Genomic DNA, 19,395 nt, shown 5'->3' with positions numbered 1-19,395 from the left:
CAATTATAATGGATCTACATTATATAAAAATTTGAGTTTTTAAAAATCTAAAAACCTGTTTGGGAATGCTTCGTTTTAATCCTAACAATATTTAAAACTTTCTTTCAGTGCCTAGTAGCAGTATAACGTGACTGGAATAGTGCAGCATCCAGAGCAAGCTGTTTTCATTTTTGGATGCATCTCAAAAGGCCAGAGGGAAGCTTTTTCCGTCTTTTTCAAATTCCAAATCTCCCTTAACCGACGGGCAATGTCATAATCTCTGCGGGTCGGGGGGTTTTCCACGATTTGCTTGACTTATGTGCGGGTCTATTGTATATAGGTATGCACACATTTTTAGTGACTGTGTCTATATGTGTGTTTAGCGGGCACAACCGTAATCGCAGTTTGTCATTTATTTGCACTTTTCATTCGAGTGATCGCCGCTCTGCCCCGGTAGGAAGCGGAAATAAGTGCATTTGGGTGTTTGATTGCATTTCGCACAGTTACTAAAACTCTTCGAGCATATAAAAGTTCAGTTGTTAGATATACATTAGTGAGTTACATTTAAAATTGAGTTCAAAATACTGTAACGACTTTTGCAGTACGGCAACGCTAAAAGTGCACTCGATCTATCGATAGTCTATGCCATCTTAACGGAATTTGGAATTTTACTTAACTCTATTTTATAGGGAAAACCCAAAATGAGAAAATATAATATTGTTTAGTTACAAATTTACCAAAGTATGGAGAAACTTTAATTTAAATTTAATAATAAAGAATAGCAAAGGGTAAATGGTATCATTTTCGGTTTTAAAATATTTTGTAATTTAAAAACTTAATGGGTCCCATACCGAATTTACATTCTACATTTATTAAAGTGTATTAACTTAGTGGCGGTATCATAAGAGTTCATTGGGGAGTAATTAAAAGAATGAAATGTTGGAATATTAAATAAAAAACGGTTAAGTTTAGGATTACAATTATAGTTCCCATTTCATTAACGAGGCGCATGAAACGCGAGCCTAGACCTTAATTAAAAACAATTACCTTTTTTGTCACATAAATACTTTTATTATTATTATTGTTAAGCTAAACATTGTAAACATGTTTTTGATCAAATAAATTAACTTAAAACAAGGAGGATCACCATAGTCAAGCTCCCCGACTATCAAATACCCGTTACTCTGTTGACTAACTACAGAATAAATATGCTTTTAATAAATAAACTTGTGCTGCGTGGGCATTAATAGAATAAGCGTGTTTAATCCCAATATCCTACCTCTTATAGTTACAGAGATCTCGACGTCCATACGAACAGACAAACGGACATGTCTAAATCGACTCAGCTATTCATCCTGATCAAGAATTCAAATTATAGGGTCGAAAAGGTTTCCTTCTATCAATCGGCTTTATACTCTACGAGTAACGGATATAATATTTAATAAATATTTGTATAACTTTTTGCACGGTTCAAATAAATATAGGTACACACATAATACAATTTAAATATGTATAGGAAAAAAGGAAAAACTTGACTTTAAATACGTACTTTGGAATTAGCGTTGGCATAATCGAATAAGCTTATAAATATGCATACATACAACAGACCGGAATGTCCGTAAAGTATATAGGAATGCCAAATATGGAAATCAACACCTTTATATATATCCTTCGACTGAGACATTTTGCCACTGGCCCTGAAATTAAAAAGGGGTAAATTAAAATTTACAATTTATTCCAAGGATAGTGTTGATATAATTTACCGCAATGCCAAGGTTCCATCCAACGCCAGCAGGGTTTTCCTTTGTAATACCGCAGCGCCTGCAGATGATGCCATTGAGGGAAATGGCCCACACCTCGGAACCGACGGACACCGACCGGAAGCCACAGTGCTGCTCCGTATGGGGCGGCACATTGGCGGCGTTGGGCAGAAACTGCCAGTGAGAACCTTCTGGGAAAGTCCTTGAGATCTCTTTTCGCACAGCCAAACGCTGTTGGTTGTCCAGCGCCCAGATCCCAGCGCGACCCACGCTTATCGCCTTAAAGGTTACGCCCGCAGGAGCCTCAACCTGCTGCCAGGCATCCCCGCAAGGATTCAGCTTGCTAATGCCGTACCGGAAGAACACCATCCCGTTGCGAGCCACAGTCCAAACTTGACCAGTTGGACCAACGCTGATCCCCACAAGCGGTTGGTCACTGGTGATGTGTTCCCAGGCATCGCCACGAGGATTTAGGCTGCACACCCCGTGCCGAATCAGGACATCGCCGTTGGAGGCGACGGCCCATGCGGCAATCGAGGTGTTCCCCTCACTTGTCAAACTATCCCCATCATCGTCCAATACCTGGAAGTCACATTATTAGAAATCAGAAGAATAAGATCAACATTAAAGAAGTCCATACCTGCAGAGCGGCATCAAGGATCTTGGATTGACTCAGCTCCTGCCAGGGTCCGCTGCTGCTGAGGCGGCACCGCTTCATCCATCTGCGACGGCGCACGCAGTCGGTGAGCTTTTTGTGGGCATGGTAGTTTGCGGGAAAGTCGATGGCATATTGCCAGCCCTCCTTGTCCGCTCCCCCAGGAATGTTGTAGTCAATGGCCCAATCGGATATCCACTCGCAGTGGGTGGACAGCAGCTTAGTGTGCTCCTTGCTGCGCTTCTGCCGTCCAGTGGCATCGCTCCACATGTGCCGATCCGTGGGCAGGCTCTTGGCAGTGAAGCCACTGATTGGATTCCAGCGCTGGTTCTCGTATACGTAGTAGGTGTGCGTGTCAATCATTGGGTTAATCTTGCCGGAGCCCTCCAGACCCTTTAGGAACATACCACCCCAACCGCCGTTGTAAACCCAGCCAGTGTTGTCACAAGAGATGCCCCATACTACGTCCACACCGCTGTTGAAAATCCTCTTAATGTGGCCGCCCATTTGGCGCCAGTGCATCCGCTCCAGGGAGACAATCACTGAGGGACATCGGTACAGCACATTGAAGAGCTTAATGCGACCGCTCACATAAAGCCTGGTCACGCTCTCCGGATCAATGCGGTACTTGTAATCGGTGTAGACGGCGTTGTTCACGATCATCAAGTAGTGGTCCTGCAGGGCCCTAAAAGGATATACAAAAATCATTTCACATATGTTTTCAATTTTGTTTTTAATACTCTTACCTAATTTTCAAAGAAAAAGTAGCGCCCGGAGCGAATGCCATTTTATCATTGCGAACCTCGTCTAGCCATTCGGACTCTTTCATCGAGTTAAGCACAGTGGTGCGTTCGTTAAATCGAGGATTTAGATGCAAAGCAATCACACGATGCTTTTCTACACGATGCGGTTGCACTTTGACTGTGGAATGCGATTGCAGGTCGAAGCGTATCTGGTCAGCGTCATCGTACACACAGCCGGATATCTCTAGTTCAGTTCCGCACGGCATTCTGTTAGGTAAAAGTAAGGGAGATTTATTTTAAACAAATCTAGAAATTTCTCAAGCAAATAAGACCACGAATTCTTCAGAACAAAAGGAAGCAACATTCAACGTGTTAACATTATTGACATCCTTACGTAAGAAGAGAGACAGGTACGTCACTCAACCCACTTACCCATTGTAGAGAGTATTGTAATAGGGAGTTTCGCATGTCGAAACGTCCATCTTCTCCACATATCCCTCACCAGGTTCGGCTGTCTGCTGCGCCTTCATGTTGGCAGCATCGAAAACAAACACATCGCCCAGTTCACTGGTCAGCCAGATGGCATTGCTAGCCGGTTTGCCCACCAGCGTGTTGATCTGGCTGCACACGGACGACAGGTGGGACAGCCAGTCCTCCATCTCCGAATCGCTAGAGAACTGCAGCTTCACGGGCGAGCAGTTAACAGGCAGATGAGGTGCATGAATTGCGATCCGCGGTGCTCCTGCTTCGCTGCAGCACTGAACACAGGTGATGTCTGACAGCGGGAACTGAATTTTCGTGGCTGCTCCATCCGGACTGAGCACTGTAAAAGTGCCAGAATCACCGGATCGCGAGGCCTCGCTGCCACCCGTTCCACTGCCGCTGCTCACCCACTCAAGTTCGATGATGCAATCCTCGAATTCCCCTCCAGGTCGCTGGTAGCGAGCGTCCGCCGATTTGACCCACGAAGATAGCTCCACTGCCTTCTCGAACTTGGCCACCGTCTGCAGCTTGGCCAGCTTCTCCTGCCGACGCAGTAGTTTGCTTAGAATATCCTTCCGCCAATTGGCATTGACATCCACTTTACTATCGCTAATCTGCTCGTTGAACCAATTGGGCATGTTGCTCGCATCCACGGTCACCGCACCCGGTGCGACACAGCTCCACAGTATGCCGCATTCTGTCCAGAACTGGGAGCCCGTATGGTCGTCATCCTCGCCCAGAAACACATCCGATCCGTGGTGCGTAGAGTCCGATTCGAAGACTGTCGAATCGCTCTCGGGATGTGCTTCGGTGCCCACAACAGAGCCAACACTTCGCACGGGCGACCAGGCCCTCGGATTCTTCAGCTGTGTCTCAAACTTTCCGGTAATCTCCACCACATCCGCCGCGGGGGCACTGGAGGCATGTGAATTCTCTCGCAGTGCCGCGGTTCGGTGCTTGTGACGATCGTTCAGGTTCAAACTTCCTATAGTCGGCGGTGAATCGGCACTGAGTTTCCAACGTTCGTTCTTAAGAACACCAGGTGGGCCTCCATTGCTGGAGAAGGAGCCCGTAGAACTGTTAAGCACAGTTTCTATGACAGCACACGTCTCCACGACGCCCTTTTCCTTCTCCTTTGAGTACAGATTTGAGAAGCTCTGGTGCTTTGAGCCTGGGGTTGAACTGCTGCCACCACTTTTGCGGGAGACAATGGATAGAGAGCTGGAAGTGCGGCTGATTTGCATGGGGCACTGAATCAAGCGCCACTTTTTACCCGTAGGATCGGCAGAAGTCACCCCAGAGCGGTGGTACAAACAACGATCCGCGGCTCCAACGGCAAAGACCTGCAGGAGAATATGTTTATTATTGAAAAGATTGGTGTTATTCAAAGGGCTGCTTACCTGATCGTTGGCGGCCACAGAGACCATGGAAATGTTGCCCACCATTTCCACCCAGCCCTTGCCAATGGCCGAGTCTTCGCTTATGCCTGCTGCCTCGCCCTTAATTCCTCTCCTGAACCAGGCATGATAATCATTGGTCACACACCAAACAGCATCGGTTCCCACGGAAACGTGAACGATGCGCAAGCTACAGGTGGCCACCGGGGTCTTGACATCCAGCCAGGTATCTCCGACAAGGTTGTCTCTGGTTACACCAGTGCGGACAATGACACGTCCGTTGTACAGAACCGCCCAGACCAAGCCCGTGGGTCCCACGCTGATCTGCGACAGTTCGCTGCCCGTTGGAGTGGGCACAGCTGTCCAACGGAGTCCCTCGGGTGATGTTTTAGACACTCCCGTGCGGAACATGGCCCTGCCGTGAGCGGTGATGGCCCAGACGCACAGAGTGCCGGCAGGTGCGTTGGGAACACAGGTGCCGCCTATAGCCACATCGATAAATGGCTCCTGCGTTGGATCCTTGTGCAGCGGTGCCACGGCGCACCAGCTATTCAAGGCGGCATACCTCCTATATCTCACCCACTTGCGACGTCGCACATAGGAGTTCCAGGACTTCTTGGCCGAATACGAGGCCGGAAAGTCCAGGGCATACATCCAACCATCCTCGGGCAGAGGCTGCCCATCGAGCTCTAGGTCCAGGTGCCAGTCGCCGTCCCACTGCCAGGCCATCGAGGGCAGTCGGATCTTGTCCACACCGCGTTCCACACAGCCATCGGCGGAGGAGTACCTGTACCGGTCAGTGGGCAGAAGCGTCTTCGAGAATCCCTCGATGGGCAGCCAGCGCTCGTTCTCGTAGGACTCCTCCCGTATCCGGATGGGCACGTCCAGACCATGGACATGCACGTACACCTGTCGATCGCCGCCAATAGCCCACAGAAAGTTGGGTACCGCGCAGATCTTCTTGAACTCCAAACCCAGGTAGGGAAGTTCCCGCCAAGCTCCGGAGCTGGTGGACAGCGTGTAGACGCGCCCTTCGCTGCTGGCGGCGAACAAGTACGAACTCGGCATGGTGGATCTAGATCTTATACTATGGAACAAGGGATCCTCTTTTGTCTGCCATCATCGTGTTTACAAAAATTGATTTTTCTGAAGATAGAGCTGTCTAGCCAGTGGTGGCACAACCGTTGGCTAGGTTTCAACCGATAGTATCGTCTAGGTTGTGCTATAAAAAAATTAAAAGGAAGTTGGTATTTGTAAGTATTGATCAATTTATTTCTACTTATTTGAATTTTAAGTCTTTTTGAAGTATACATAAATAAACAATATTTTCTAAATAAAGGGCCTGCCCCAACACTATAAACTCTAGTGTTGTTAACTTTCGTGAGCCAGAGCATAAAAAAACCGATTACCATCGAGGCTAGATCTCCGATAGGTCTGCGCACCCTCAAGAATTCGATGAACCGATACTATCGCTAGTGGTTATCCCAGCTCTAATTGACGCCAAGAAATTATACATTACATTGATTTTGAAAAATATGGTAAAAATTAAAGCGATTTTTCTGCTGAACTTGTGGGTGTAGACCTAAAACCGGGAACGTCCCGTCGAGTACACTTTAACCCGACGTCGTTGAAAGGGACAGCCGTGAATTTAACCAATCGGCGTGGCGACGTTCGACGCAGAAAAGCGAGCACGCGCAGGCCAGACGGTCGGTCGGTCGTATCAGCTGCTGACTGTGGGACCCGGAGGCCGACCACGGACCAATCCCCCACTGCGCCCGTACACCCCGGTCCGCAGACCCGTAGTCCCAGTCCCGAACCGAGTCCGAGGCCCTTCCAGCAGCCGGTATTTCGTTCTCTTGTGTAGTAAAACATATGTACACCACACGGCTGCCGAATACAAACGTCCATCTGTGGTACACACATATAGAGGTGTATTAAACATATACTATATCCACTATAAATGTATCCCCCCAAACCCAATGTCCTGTGCATCCCGTGGAACCTCTGCGCTGCATCCGCGTTTCGGGGGTGGTCGCTCGGTCGGCCTGCCAGAAAACTCCCCTAAAAATAGCGTACGAGCAAGTGATTAAAAACCCTATTAATCGGAACCTTTTCTACCCCACAGTTAAACACTTCGGAGCAATAGTAAACTGGTCTTATCGGGAAACACAGTGTGGTAAGTGCTACCCCAAGTCACCTGCCCAATGGCAAAAACAAAAACTATATATGTGGCATCCGCAATCCATAGCAAAACTCAATTTCGACGGACGGAACGGAAAGGCTCGGGAAATCACATCACAATAAGTCATGCCACGGGGAAAACGCCGAGCTGCGGATACTATTAGTGACAACATGGATCATGGTCAACCGAAGAGGGCCCGAACCAGCTACACCAGCATACCCACACAACAGAGCAGCAGGTGAGTGCGGAAAACAGGAACAAGAACAAAGGGCCTTCGGTGTTGTATCATCTGTTTCGGGGAAAAGCATCTGGTTTCCGGTATAGATATTCCTTTGCCATTTCAATGCCGTATACATTGATGCTTTTCAAATTAGGATAAAACAAAAAAAAACTGAATCAAGATAGGTCGCAGCTGTTACAGAAATCATTCATGGCATTAGATGCAATTTTCTTATTTACAACTTCACCAAGAGTTGATTACAATACACCCAACATACCACTTATTTAAAAAAACCAATTGGCTGAGGAAATCATATAAGGAATATCTACTTTTAAAATACAAATTTATTATTATTAATATCAGTTCGTGGAAATAGCTTATAGAAACATTTTTCAGGACACGTAATCATAAGCACAAAAAAAGTAGGATTTCCCGAAAATCATTAGTCAATTATATAGCAGAAATTGAAAAACAAAAATGTTTGTTTAGTTTAATGAGTGTTCATTATTACTAGACGAAATTATTCATATTTCAAATAGTTATAGATACTTGACTTCTAAAAGATGACTAATTGGAAATTTATAGTAGTAGTTTTGCTGATTTAGTACGATCGAGTTATCATAAAAAGATTAGACAAACCCAATTTTTTGTAAAAATGAAAATTAGTTAGTTTCTGAGCTTTTCAATAGCACGAAAAACAACAATGATTAAAAAAATAATTCATATTTGTACTTACTCAGTTTAATTTAAATTGTGTTATTGTTGCCCCTATTAGTAATTGAAGTTCATAAGTGATGTATAATGATATTCTTCTCGTGCGAAAATAACACTCCATTCTAATGTTTGGCAATAATTAAAAGCCCTTGGTTTTCAGCAGGCATCAGTATTTATTTCCACTTTAATTAAACTCATTAATACTTATTTTAAACAAAAGCATTTAAAGTTCCTATATGCTTCCCCACACGCACATCTTTCAGTATTGCAATTGGCAAAGTTTTGAATGGATTAAGAGATAATGAATGTTTAATAGGAGGTGCAGGAGATTTAGTTTAACAATGTGTCATAAAAAAAGCGAGTATTCAGTATAGATGTTTCGTTAAAAATGCTGAAACATCTGTATAAGTTTTGATATGACGTCCACGATGCCAACTTTGGTCTCTCGCTAATATTAGTTTGCCTGGTAAATAATAGTTCCTGGTTAATAATGATATATATTAACATTTAATAATCATATATGGTGTGCTATTATTTTATACATTAACAATATGGAAGACATTTGCATTTCTCATATATGTATCTTTAGTTGATTTCGATAATCTCTCGTAAATGTTAATCTCATTATTTGCCGGGGGACAACGCTTAATTTTGACTCTTAAAGTTTTAAAATAGGACTACAGGATTGCAATAGATCCAACAAACGTGGGGGATATGTGTAGACAACGATATGATCAAATAGTTGAACGAAAACGAACGCTTCACTTGATACTTGGGTCTTCTCTGCTCACTCCATGGAACCGTACTGGACCTTCTTGATTTTGAAGTACCTATGGGGAAACACTCATTAGAATGGCTAGGCTTAGGGGGAGTACTCGTAAAAGTATTACCTCCAACCACCGTATCCGGAAATGGTCAGCAGTACGGCAATGGCGAGGGCAGTACCCACGGCCAAAGGCGCCGTCTCATCGCGATAGGATCCTGTGGCACTGCAGTGGAAGGACGGGCCCCACTTGCCGCTGTCCTTGAACATGAAGCTCTGCATATGCATGTCGCGCAGATATAACTTGGCTATGTGCCCCGACTGGTCGCCGGAATCGTGCGGGGCGTACATGATCACAGTCTGCTCCTTGTCGCACACATAGGATTTGCCCACCGGCGTGGGAAAGTACATGGGCGTCTGGGCGGGTGAAGTTAGCTTCACATCCAAGTTGGGGCGATCGGGGTGCTCGAACAGCCAGTTGGAGGATGAGTAGGTCAGTTCGAATAGGTTGATGTACCAACCCTCGCCGCCGGACGACTGTGGGTTAAAGTTCAAATATTAGTCGATAGTCAACCTTTAACAACCTCTGACCTTAACCAGTGATGGAAACTTTCTAGTGTGTGGTTTATAGATACTTTTTCTGTTGTACTTGCTGTCGTAATTGGTTGCAATACATACTCAATACTTGAATGTGCCTAGGCGGCAATCAGGTGTTAATTGAATTGACCATATACCTATGTTGTTATATCTCAATTATTGATTTTTCGAATTGAATTTTTTATGAGAAAATAGATTTCTTTTATGACCGCTTATAAAAAAACCAGCAAGTGAATCCTTTGCCATCACTGGTTACTGACCAACCCACGCACCTTTTTAAATGTCATGGACAGCCGGAAACCCTTAAAGTCCATGGTGAGAATCTCCATGTTGGACTCGACGCACTCGCCACTCAGCTGGGGATCGTCTGGCATGTACAGATCGGCCTCCACATCCTCGTTCAGCTTGTTCCGGTACTTGATGCTTATGAGCCCATCCACCTGCATCAGGATGCAGGTGATGCCATTGGTGGCATTAAATCGATACAGCGAGGCGGTGGCATCGTGGTTCATGGAGGAGGCCTACAAGAGATTCAATCATTAGCCATGACAGGGAAGTGGGAGTACCCTTGGTTGGTTGGCTTACCGCTGGCGACTTGGTTGTGTACTTGCTGACCCGCGGTGTCTTCGTGGTAAAGACACCAACCTGCAATCCCTGGGCGGCGGTCACTGAAAAGGAGTGGTTAGAAAAGGTTTCACAGGTTGTCCCACAGCAAGCTTTGTTCAATTTTCAGTCAGTGTGTCACACAACCGTCCTCGACAGTATCGATTTTCGGTGCTCCCACCACCACCTAGGAATCCAACATCCCCTGCCCACCGAATGTCTGTACAACTCACCCAAAAGTGCTAGAAGTGCTGAGCAAATCAGAGTTCCATTGATGCCATTGCCCAATCCTTGGACCCTGGACAAGGACTGCCTAAAGCCGGACAGTTTCATATTCTCTAGCAAATCCTTGTGCACCTTGTGGCCAATTCAAATGACTATTTTACGCTGCTGTCTCCGCTCGACGCAACTACGACGTGTTTCCTGTTTCGGGTCCTGCGCACAACTGCGGCCCAAATAAAATCGCACTGTCCTGCTGTCTCCTCGAATCCACCCACTACAGCTGCCCCCACTTCCAACCCACTCCTTTCTTATCCTACGAAAGGACTTCACTCTCGCTTTTCGCCTGCGCAGTCGCTGATTATAGGACGCTGGAGGAGATGAGGGTATATTTGTATGTAAGTAAGTGCACTGTGGAAAAAACATATCAGATCATTACGGGTATTGTATAGAATGGGAAAATTAATTGTGATGTATATTTAAAATTGTTATTTTGAAATATTTAAAATTTTTTTAAAGTGATATAATGTTAATATATATTTTATTAACCAACTAAATGTTTATATGGAACGCAAGGAAACAACATGATAACATTAGATGCATACACATAACTAAAAGTTTTTAAGTAAACAAAAAATGTTCAAATTTGTATTTTTTCAAAAATGGGTTTTTCTATTTATTAATATTATCGTATTAATTGCTTTTGTGAATCGTTTCAAAATACACTGGTCGTTCTAAGTATATTGACGAAACCAAAGGTAAATATACTCATAATTCAAACTAACCACAAGTACATTTTGACATCAATGGAAAGTCATTTAAATTCTGTTTAAATAATACAAGACTATTATTAGCCTTTATTGAGAATGTATAATTTTTGAAAGACTAGTTTTTAAAATTTTTTCCTAGACTTCAGGAACATTTCTTAATGCAAAGAGTTTCTCCTTACAAAACTAATAGTAACTTCTTGCAAGGTTTTTATGTTTACTGTGCGAAGTTAAATTTAATAAAAATTTGATTGACAGGAAAATATTAGATATACGAACAAAAAGTGAAAAAAAATGAAATCAGCCAAAATTTAACGATCATTCATATTGCATCTAATGGAGGCAATGCAGCACAGTCTCCCTGAAGAACCTACAAGTTCGACAGCCTTTGGTTTTCCTATTTCGAATTGTCATATCTGGGTTGGCATTATTTTCTTTGCTTCCCTGTGGGCCCCCGTTCTTGGCATTGGCCTCGTCTCGTCTCTGCTCTGCCATGTTTACTATCGCTATTTTTAGGGGCCAATACTCAAAAAAAAAAACCGCAGAGGAGAGGCAAGTCGAATAAAATAAACAAAAGAGGCCACACGGCATTAGCGACAGATTCGATTAAAACTCTGATGTATACGTGGTGAAAGCAAAAACAGTGCAGTAAATTCCATATAATTAGATGGCAGAGTGTGTGCACATTGATTGAATCATTGAACCCCATTGATTAAGTCGAAAACTTGTTGTTTCTATTCCGCAGACGCCATATAAGAGCGGAGGATGGCTTCAGTCAAAAACGTTGTTTGACATGGTTCCAGGAATACACCACTCCAGATGAGCCAGAGACATTAGGTGAGTTGAATTTATTATTAAATCTCATTTGAATATTTATGTTGAATGAATTTGGTGTAAAAATATCAAGGTCTTATACCTTGATACCTTATGCAAACTAAATTCTAGATATTTCTGTGAGATTTTATTTATTTATTGGCCCCAGAAATACTTATGTAACTTTCGGATTCTTCAGGTCCCGATGGCATGGAGAAATTCTGCGAGGATATCGGCGTGGAGCCTGAGAACATTGTGATGCTGGTGCTGGCCTACAAAATGGGAGCCACCCAGATGGGCTTCTTTAGCCAGCAGGAGTGGCTGAAGGGCCTCACAGAACTGGACTGCGATTCGGCAGCGAAAATGGTTGTGAAACTGGACTATCTGCGCAGCATACTCAACGATCCCAACTCCTTTAAAAGCATATACAGATACGCCTACGACTTTGCCAAGGTGGTTTGGGTATTTATTATGTTCTATGATCTGTGATTAATAGGTATATCCTCTTTTTTAGGACTCGGATCAACGGTGTATGGATATTGTCACTGCCAAAGCCATGCTCCAACTCCTTCTGGGCAAGCACTGGCCTCTGTATCCGCAGTTCGCACAGTTTCTGGAGCAGTCGAAGTACAAGGCGATCAACAAGGATCAGTGGTGTAATATTCTAGAGTTCTCGCGCACCATCTGCATTGATTTATCAAATTACGACATTGATGGGGCATGTAAGTAATCTAAAGTCAAAGTGAAAAGAGTTACCATGAATATTTGTCAGTAACAGGGCTATCATATAGTAAATACAAAGTTTCGAACTTCAAAAACTATTAACCAGAAAAAGTGAAACATATATTATTTGCAACCTAGAAATAATAAACTATATAACAATCTATTTCTTTTTTAAATAAACATAGTTTTGGAAAAAAGTAAGCGTATCAGAATAGGTGTATTATTTTTCTAAAGTGTTATGTTATTTATATGAAAAGAAAAAGGTTTTAAAATAATGGTAGTACTAGAGTTTAGATAAGAAATAACTGATAGAGAATACTAAGATTTCGAAATTCTAAAAACTAATGAATTTAAAACTCTTTACAGGGCCCGTCATGCTGGATGAGTTTGTGGAATGGCTGCGCCTGCAGCGGAGCCAGGTCACCTCGACTTCCGGGTCTAGCTGAGAGAAGCTTCACCGAGTCGCCTATTTCTAGTTCAACTTTGGGAGCTCAGTGCGGAGGAGTTCGCGGAGGAGGAGATGGGATGCGATGGGAATGCGGATAGGATGAGATCGGCGGATATATAAGACACAACCACAGGACACTCACATCCACACCCACGACCACAAACACAACCACAACCACACACTCACCCACACAGAAACACAAGGCATTTTGGAGAGACTGCGTACACTGGCAAAGCAACCAACTATGAAACTAAACTATTGATAATATATTTAATGTAATAATTTATGTATTAACGACAACTAAAAACTAAAACCACATTTTTCTACTTTTAAGGCCCTCCCATTGAAAAACAAAAAAATCGAAAAGAAAATGAGAAACAAGAAAAAGAACAGCAACAAGAGCCAAAATGGGGGCAGCTTGTAAAAAGTAAACCCAGAAAATGAAACGATGGCAATAACCAAGAGATCCCCAATAGACCTAATCTAGAACATACAATTGAACTCAAGCGACCCCTTCAAGATATCAGCAAGCATAGTCAAAATCTCAACGAAATTCAACACCAATACTGGGGAATTTGTAGTCGTTATTAAATCAATGTAGAAAAAAAACAAAACATTTGGGGACTATTTAATAAAATTATTAAGTAAAGATGTCTCACCATGCTTTATTATTTTTACTTTAAAACTTTAGTTTGCAAAGGGGTGGTATTATTATGTCGCAAAGCTGCTTTTAATATTTTTCACAAATAGACGTCTAAAGTCCTGACAAGGCAGGCTTTTAACTACTCTTCTTTTTAATATAGAACATTCACAATAACTATGTATGAAACTAGAAACTGAAAAAGGATAAAATTTAAATATTTTTTTTTTTTTTTTTAAATGCTTTGCTATTTATTTATTGAATCTTCTCCCTTTGGATACTAACAATAAGTGTATCAAATCTTAGACTACTTAATCTATCTCTCAGTCATATGACTGCTGTTGTGCTAAAGGGGCCCGAAAGTTATAGCTGGCTTGGCAGGTCGTTGCGTTGTAGACGGGATCGGCTGGAAACCCAAGTCAAGCCTCTTGCGAGGCGATTGGGGTGCACAGAGAGTTTTTCGTTGTAGGACGCTTTTTGTTTGTCTATTTAATCTTTTACGGTAGGAATGCTTAGGTCCCTGTGGATGTTTTGGTTGCGAAGATACCATGGTGCCCCAGTGATAGTTCGCAGGATTTTCGATTGAACGCGCTGTATAATGTCTATGTTGCTTCTGCTGGCGTTTCCCCATAGCTGGGAGCCGTATGTCCAGATGGGCTTGAGAGTGGAGTTGTAGAGCAAAACCTTGTAGTCTAGACGCAGGGGCGAACGAGCGTTAAGAATACAGTGGAAGCTGCTGGCCTTTAAATTTAGATGTACTTTCTTGCGTTCGATGTGTCTTCTCCAGGTTAGTCGTCTGTCAAGGTGGACGCCGAGATACGTTACATCGTTGACTTGGGGAATCTGCGTATTATTCAATAATAGTGGAGGGCATGTTTGCCTGTTGAGAGTAAACGTTATGTGTTTACATTTTTGTTCATTTATTTTAATCCGCCAATCAGATAGCCATTCTCTACTACGAGGAGGTGGTTTGCTAGCTGTGTTGTGGCTCGGCCTGGGCACCTCGAGCGACTTAAAATTGCGGTGTCGTCAGCGAACGTAGATGTTGTTAGCTGCTCGTTCGTGGGAATATCCGCTGTGTATAGGAGGAACAGAGTAGGCCCTAGCGCGCTTCCTTGCGGGACTCCGGCTTTGATAATGTAGTCGTCGGATGTTGTTGTATTGCACCTTACTGCGAAGGTCCTGTTGTATAGATACGACTCAAGAAGCTTGTGAGTGTAATCAGGCAAGTGTGTTTTGATTTTATGCATGAGGCCATCTAGCCACACTCGATCGAAGGCTTGAGATACATCGAGGAATATTGCGCTGCAGTATTCCCGATGCTCAAAGGCTGTGCGTATTTCTGATGTTATTCTGTTAACTTGTTCGATTGTTCCATGGTTTTGACGAAATCCAAATTGATGAGCAGGGATAACATTGTGTGCTCCTAGATATGGTGTTATGCGAGTTAGAAGGCATTTTTCGAATTTAAATATAAATTTAGAATTTATGTTTTTCGTTAGCAGTAGGACAATTTCAAACGATTAACGGCTGAAGTGAGCATTATTTAATTGCGTCAAAAAATACTAAAATTTAATTTAAAAAAATAAATGCGGCTCGACAAATTCAAACAAATAACGGCTGAAAAAAGTGTTTTACAGCACTGGCGATAAAATACCGCATATAACTTCGATACATACCAGAAAGTGTGCGATAGCCGGCAAAACGGGCATACTATTCGGCTGACGCTTGTCGCCCAATTCATTTAGGCGCGTTGTCCGCTTTTTCTCTCCGAGAGAGCAGAGAGAGCCCATCTCCCATCTTGCATCTCCCTTTTTTACTGACACTTACGTTGCCTTACGTTTTGCCGACACTTACGTTCGCATCTTCCATCTCCCTTTTTCACTGACACTTACGCTGAGGCTGTCTCCCTTTTTTACTGACACTTACGTTTTGCCGACACTTACGTTTTCTTACGAAAAATACGAGAGTCTTCAATCAAAATCGCCCAAAATTCGAACGAATCGGACGTTTTTGCAGCGTTTTTCGGACGGGATTTTGGATTTTATTTAAAAATCGAACGGTTTCGATACATACCAGAAAGTGTGAAGACGGGCATACTCTTCGGCTGACGCTTGTCGCCCCCAATTCATTTAGGGCATTTTAAAATTCGAACGGTTTCGGCGCGTTGTCCGCTTTGTGGCTTGCTTTTCGTGCTTTTCGAATGGGCCAAATCGAAAATTGACCGCCGCTTCTTTTGTCAATTGTGTGGATCTTCGTTTTTGTGGCCTTCCTAACCGATCGTTCGTGGTAATTCGTCCAGTTCAGCCCGAAAACCAGGATTTTTCGCTACTCCAGGCGAACACCAGTGCAAAAGAGGCAGTCCGAAGAAGGAGATCAAGATGGCCGCGAAGCCCGAGGACAAGAGCACGGATATTCCGGATCGTCTTTTCGATTCCAACCAGCGAAAAACCTACAAGCGCATGCGGTTCTTCGGCAAGGTGAGTGCGGATGTGCGGATGTCCGGATGCGCATGCGGATAAGTCCTGGAAAACATACCAATGCCCTCACACACATCCATCTTCACATCCACATCCCGGGTTTTTGGCTCCCTTTTCCTTTACGCTCCTTCTTCATCTTTGTTGCTCCCTGTTGTTTTTGTTGCTTTAAAGGAGAAAGAGAGCGGGAGAGCCTGTGTGTCGGAATGTGCGTGCGAGTGTGTGTGCGTGCAGTTGCCAGCCAGTTGTTCAGTTTTTTTTGTTTTTTGGCGCGACTTTAAGATTATGTGAAAATTTTCACTATTATTCATAACTTTGCAAATATAAATATATCCTAGGCTCAAGTCAAACATGTGTTTTTATTACAAAAGTATTAACTTAACTTATAGATTTAAATATGAAATTCACAAACATGTGAAGATTTTCAATAACGTGGCTGTGAAATTTTTTAACATTTATCCAAAGTCTTTTATAAAGATAACGTTCTTGAGACTGTTTTTGTCCTTCACTTGTACTCCACCAGCTTTTAATTAGGCTACATTTAAGAATTTAACTTGGTTTAATTAAAAAATGGAACAATATTCTTTGCATCGTATAATTATTTTACTCTGAAAAATACACTATCATTATCGTATGTATTTTTAACATCTTATTTTATACATCGCGCATCTTTTTGAAAAAGAAAAAATATTTGTAAGCCAAATGAATTCATTACACATTCCTATATTTCCCCAGGGCGGCTTTGCAAAATGCTACGAGATAATAGATGTGGAGACCGACGATGTCTTTGCTGGCAAAATCGTCTCCAAGAAGCTGATGATCAAGCACAATCAGAAGGAAAAGACCGCCCAGGAGATAACCATTCACCGCAGCCTTAACCATCCGAACATTGTCAAGTTCCACAGCTACTTTGAGGATGTGCAGAACATCTACATTGTTCTGGAGCTGTGCAAGAAAAGAGTGAGCTTCGATTGGGGTCCTTCCCTGCAAAAAGTACTTTCATGACTAACCTCTTCGATTTGCAGTCCATGATGGAGCTGCACAAGCGTAGGAAAAGCATCACTGAGTTTGAGTGCCGGTACTACATTTACCAGATCATCCAGGGCGTAAAGTACTTGCACGATAATCGCATTATACATCGTGATTTGAAGCTGGGAAACCTCTTTCTCAATGACTTGCTGCACGTGAAAATCGGAGATTTCGGTCTGGCCACCCGGATCGAGTACGAGGGCGAGCGAAAGAAGACCTTGTGCGGCACGCCTAACTACATTGCCCCGGAGATCCTAACCAAGAAGGGCCACTCCTTTGAGGTGGACATCTGGTCGATTGGCTGCGTCATGTACACACTGCTGGTGGGCCAGCCACCGTTCGAGACCAAGACTCTAAAGGACACTTATTCGAAGATCAAGAAGTGCGAGTACCGCGTGCCCAGCTACTTAAGGAAGCCGGCGGCAGACATGGTTATTGCCATGCTGCAGCCGAATCCGGAGAGCCGCCCGGCGATTGGACAGCTGTTGAACTTTGAGTTCCTTAAGGGCTCCAAGGTGCCCATGTTCTTGCCCGTCTCTTGTCTGACGATGGCGCCTCGTATCGGCAGCAACGACACCATCGAGGACGCGGCGCACCGCAAGCCGCTGATGGAGATGAATGGCATCAGGCCCGACGACACCCGTCTGGAGTCGACCTTCCTCAAGGCCAATCTGCACGACGCCATCACCGCCTCGGCCCAGGTGTGCCGCCACAGCGAGGACTATCGCAGCGATATTGAGAGCCTGCACCAGCAGCTCACCAATCTCATTAACGGCAAGGTATTTCTTTGTTTGTTCAAGGTTTTCCTATGCCTTAATGTTATCCCATTTTAGCCGCGTATTTTGCAAGGCAATCTGGGCGACGAGAACACCGATCCGGCAGCACAACCGCTCTTCTGGATATCCAAGTGGGTGGACTACAGCGACAAATACGGCTTTGGTTACCAGCTCTGCGATGAGGGCATTGGCGTGATGTTCAACGACACTACGAAGCTGATTCTGCTGCCCAACCAAATCAACGTGCACTTCATCGACAAGGACGGCAAGGAGTCTTACATGACTACCACAGATTACTGCAAGTCGCTCGACAAGAAGATGAAGTTGCTGTCCTACTTCAAGCGCTACATGATCGAGCATTTGGTGAAGGCAGGCGCCAACAATGTGAATATCGAAAGCGATCAGATCTCGCGTATGCCGCATTTGCACTCCTGGTTCCGTACAACGTGTGCCGTGGTCATGCATCTGACCAACGGATCCGTGCAGGTAAAATCTCAAGCCATTGGAATATATATTAGATAACTAATCGTCTAACCGTCTGCTCCTTTAGCTCAACTTCTCGGACCACATGAAGCTCATCCTCTGCCCACGTATGAGTGCCATAACCTATATGGACCACGAGAAGAATTTCCGCACCTACCGATTCTCGACCATCGTGGAGAACGGCGTGTCTAAAGACTTGTACCAGAAGATCCGCTACGCCCAGGAGAAACTTAGGAAAATGCTGGAGAAGATGTTCATCTAATTGTAGCCAGGCCACTACATTTTAAGGCCGAATGTTAGTTTAAGCTAATCCACCATGAATGCCCTGGCCAATTTTACATATAGCCCCAAACGAATCCTCCTTCACGCATTTTAAAAAATTGTAGTTTCTGTTAAAATTGATTTGATTGTTCTATGTTTTAGAGTTTATTTGTTTTCACCTTTCCCCTTCATCTACTGATTAAGTATTATTCGTAATCAATGTTGGGCAATCAATCCATTAAAAATACATAGATATGTCTGTTTCACGGTTTTCGTACACGATCACTTAATAAATTTATAAAGAAATAAAATTAAATGTTTAAAATAAGCAATCGTGTTCCGCGAAATCCACAATTAAACCAGTTGACTGATATCGCCAATTAAATGCTGGATACATTATGAACCTAACTAATAGATGTTTTATTTCGACTGCAAGGCGTGGAAGTGCTTTAAAGGACAATTATTTTTTGATAAGTATTGGGCGGAAATGCCGTTCGTGATAAGATACAATTTGTAATTGCTTTTAAGCGAAGAATCCTATTTAATAAAATATCTGGAAATAAAAATATGGATTTCTTGACTTATATCAAATGTGATTTACTAAACATTTGGAAATACATATAATTTTTGTAAAGTGTAATACATTTGATAAGGAGTTTGATC

At 43.5% G+C, this 19,395-nt stretch overlaps 4 protein-coding genes across 6 annotated transcripts; 2 read left to right on the top strand and 2 right to left on the bottom strand.

Annotated features, from left to right (window-relative positions):
• Nucleotides 1-1,029: 1,029 nt before the first annotated feature.
• On the bottom strand, nucleotides 1,030-6,192 carry LOC119552619 (tectonin beta-propeller repeat-containing protein). Its single transcript, XM_037862284.1, has 6 exons — nucleotides 5,021-6,192; nucleotides 3,570-4,963; nucleotides 3,141-3,404; nucleotides 2,380-3,079; nucleotides 1,743-2,321; nucleotides 1,030-1,676 (listed from the first exon to the last, which is right to left on the bottom strand). Exons 1-6 carry the CDS (start codon nucleotides 6,083-6,085, stop codon nucleotides 1,638-1,640), a joined length of 4,041 nt encoding a protein of 1,346 aa, XP_037718212.1. The 5' UTR covers nucleotides 6,086-6,192; the 3' UTR covers nucleotides 1,030-1,637.
• A 154-nt stretch (nucleotides 6,193-6,346) lies between these two features.
• Nucleotides 6,347-13,721, top strand: LOC119552621 (DCN1-like protein 4). Of its 3 annotated transcripts, XR_005219723.1 has the most exons (8): nucleotides 6,347-6,555; nucleotides 7,143-7,193; nucleotides 7,266-7,437; nucleotides 11,828-11,919; nucleotides 12,095-12,348; nucleotides 12,410-12,617; nucleotides 12,985-13,341; nucleotides 13,401-13,721. XR_005219723.1 is itself a non-coding variant. In XM_037862286.1 (7 exons), exons 3-7 carry the CDS (start codon nucleotides 7,325-7,327, stop codon nucleotides 13,062-13,064), a joined length of 747 nt encoding a protein of 248 aa, XP_037718214.1. In that variant the 5' UTR covers nucleotides 6,795-6,860; nucleotides 7,143-7,193; nucleotides 7,266-7,324; the 3' UTR covers nucleotides 13,065-13,721. The 3 variants fall into 3 exon arrangements, 2 of the variants coding, with proteins under 2 accessions (XP_037718214.1, XP_037718215.1); XM_037862286.1 differs by lacking the exon at nucleotides 6,347-6,555 and adding an exon at nucleotides 6,795-6,860 and having other exon boundaries at nucleotides 12,985-13,721; XM_037862287.1 differs by lacking the exons at nucleotides 6,347-6,555; nucleotides 7,143-7,193; nucleotides 7,266-7,437 and adding an exon at nucleotides 11,632-11,757 and having other exon boundaries at nucleotides 12,985-13,721.
• On the bottom strand, nucleotides 8,287-10,551 carry LOC119552620 (lysosome-associated membrane glycoprotein 5). Its single transcript, XM_037862285.1, has 5 exons — nucleotides 10,330-10,551; nucleotides 10,079-10,161; nucleotides 9,766-10,014; nucleotides 9,024-9,433; nucleotides 8,287-8,963 (listed from the first exon to the last, which is right to left on the bottom strand). The coding sequence occupies exons 1-5, from the start codon at nucleotides 10,427-10,429 to the stop codon at nucleotides 8,921-8,923; spliced, it is 885 nt and encodes a 294-aa protein (XP_037718213.1). The 5' UTR covers nucleotides 10,430-10,551; the 3' UTR covers nucleotides 8,287-8,920.
• A 1,963-nt stretch (nucleotides 13,722-15,684) lies between the features above and the next one.
• On the top strand, nucleotides 15,685-19,043 carry LOC119554688 (serine/threonine-protein kinase polo). The gene is made up of 5 exons (XM_037865690.1): nucleotides 15,685-16,186; nucleotides 16,919-17,143; nucleotides 17,209-17,991; nucleotides 18,046-18,474; nucleotides 18,539-19,043. Exons 1-5 carry the CDS (start codon nucleotides 16,088-16,090, stop codon nucleotides 18,731-18,733), a joined length of 1,731 nt encoding a protein of 576 aa, XP_037721618.1. The 5' UTR covers nucleotides 15,685-16,087; the 3' UTR covers nucleotides 18,734-19,043.
• Nucleotides 19,044-19,395: the final 352 nt, after the last annotated feature.

The sequence above is a fragment of the Drosophila subpulchrella genome, chromosome 3L (assembly GCF_014743375.2).
Source record: "Drosophila subpulchrella strain 33 F10 #4 breed RU33 chromosome 3L, RU_Dsub_v1.1 Primary Assembly, whole genome shotgun sequence".
NCBI classification, from domain to species: Eukaryota; Metazoa; Arthropoda; class Insecta; order Diptera; family Drosophilidae; genus Drosophila; species Drosophila subpulchrella.
This window is presented reverse-complemented; position numbering and strand designations above follow the sequence as displayed.

Coding starts and splice junctions, on each gene's coding strand:
- LOC119554688 (XM_037865690.1), top strand. CDS start 16,088: ATGGCCGCGAAGCCCGAGGACAAGAGCACGGATATTCCGGATCGTCTT. Junction 17,144..17,208: donor TGGAGCTGTGCAAGAAAAGA/GTGAGCTTCGAT, acceptor TTCGATTTGCAG/TCCATGATGGAGCTGCACAA. Junction 18,475..18,538: donor TGACCAACGGATCCGTGCAG/GTAAAATCTCAA, acceptor CTGCTCCTTTAG/CTCAACTTCTCGGACCACAT.
- LOC119552619 (XM_037862284.1), bottom strand. CDS start 6,085: ATGCCGAGTTCGTACTTGTTCGCCGCCAGCAGCGAAGGGCGCGTCTAC. Junction 3,405..3,569: donor TACAATACTCTCTACAATGG/GTAAGTGGGTTG, acceptor TTTACCTAACAG/AATGCCGTGCGGAACTGAAC. Junction 1,677..1,742: donor GATGGAACCTTGGCATTGCG/GTAAATTATATC, acceptor TTTTAATTTCAG/GGCCAGTGGCAAAATGTCTC.
- LOC119552621 (XM_037862286.1), top strand. CDS start 7,325: ATGCCACGGGGAAAACGCCGAGCTGCGGATACTATTAGTGACAACATG. Junction 7,438..11,827: donor CCCACACAACAGAGCAGCAG/GTGAGTGCGGAA, acceptor TCTATTCCGCAG/ACGCCATATAAGAGCGGAGG. Junction 12,618..12,984: donor TTACGACATTGATGGGGCAT/GTAAGTAATCTA, acceptor AACTCTTTACAG/GGCCCGTCATGCTGGATGAG.
- LOC119552620 (XM_037862285.1), bottom strand. CDS start 10,429: ATGAAACTGTCCGGCTTTAGGCAGTCCTTGTCCAGGGTCCAAGGATTG. Junction 10,015..10,078: donor ACACAACCAAGTCGCCAGCG/GTAAGCCAACCA, acceptor AATCTCTTGTAG/GCCTCCTCCATGAACCACGA. Junction 8,964..9,023: donor TCCGGATACGGTGGTTGGAG/GTAATACTTTTA, acceptor GTTTCCCCATAG/GTACTTCAAAATCAAGAAGG.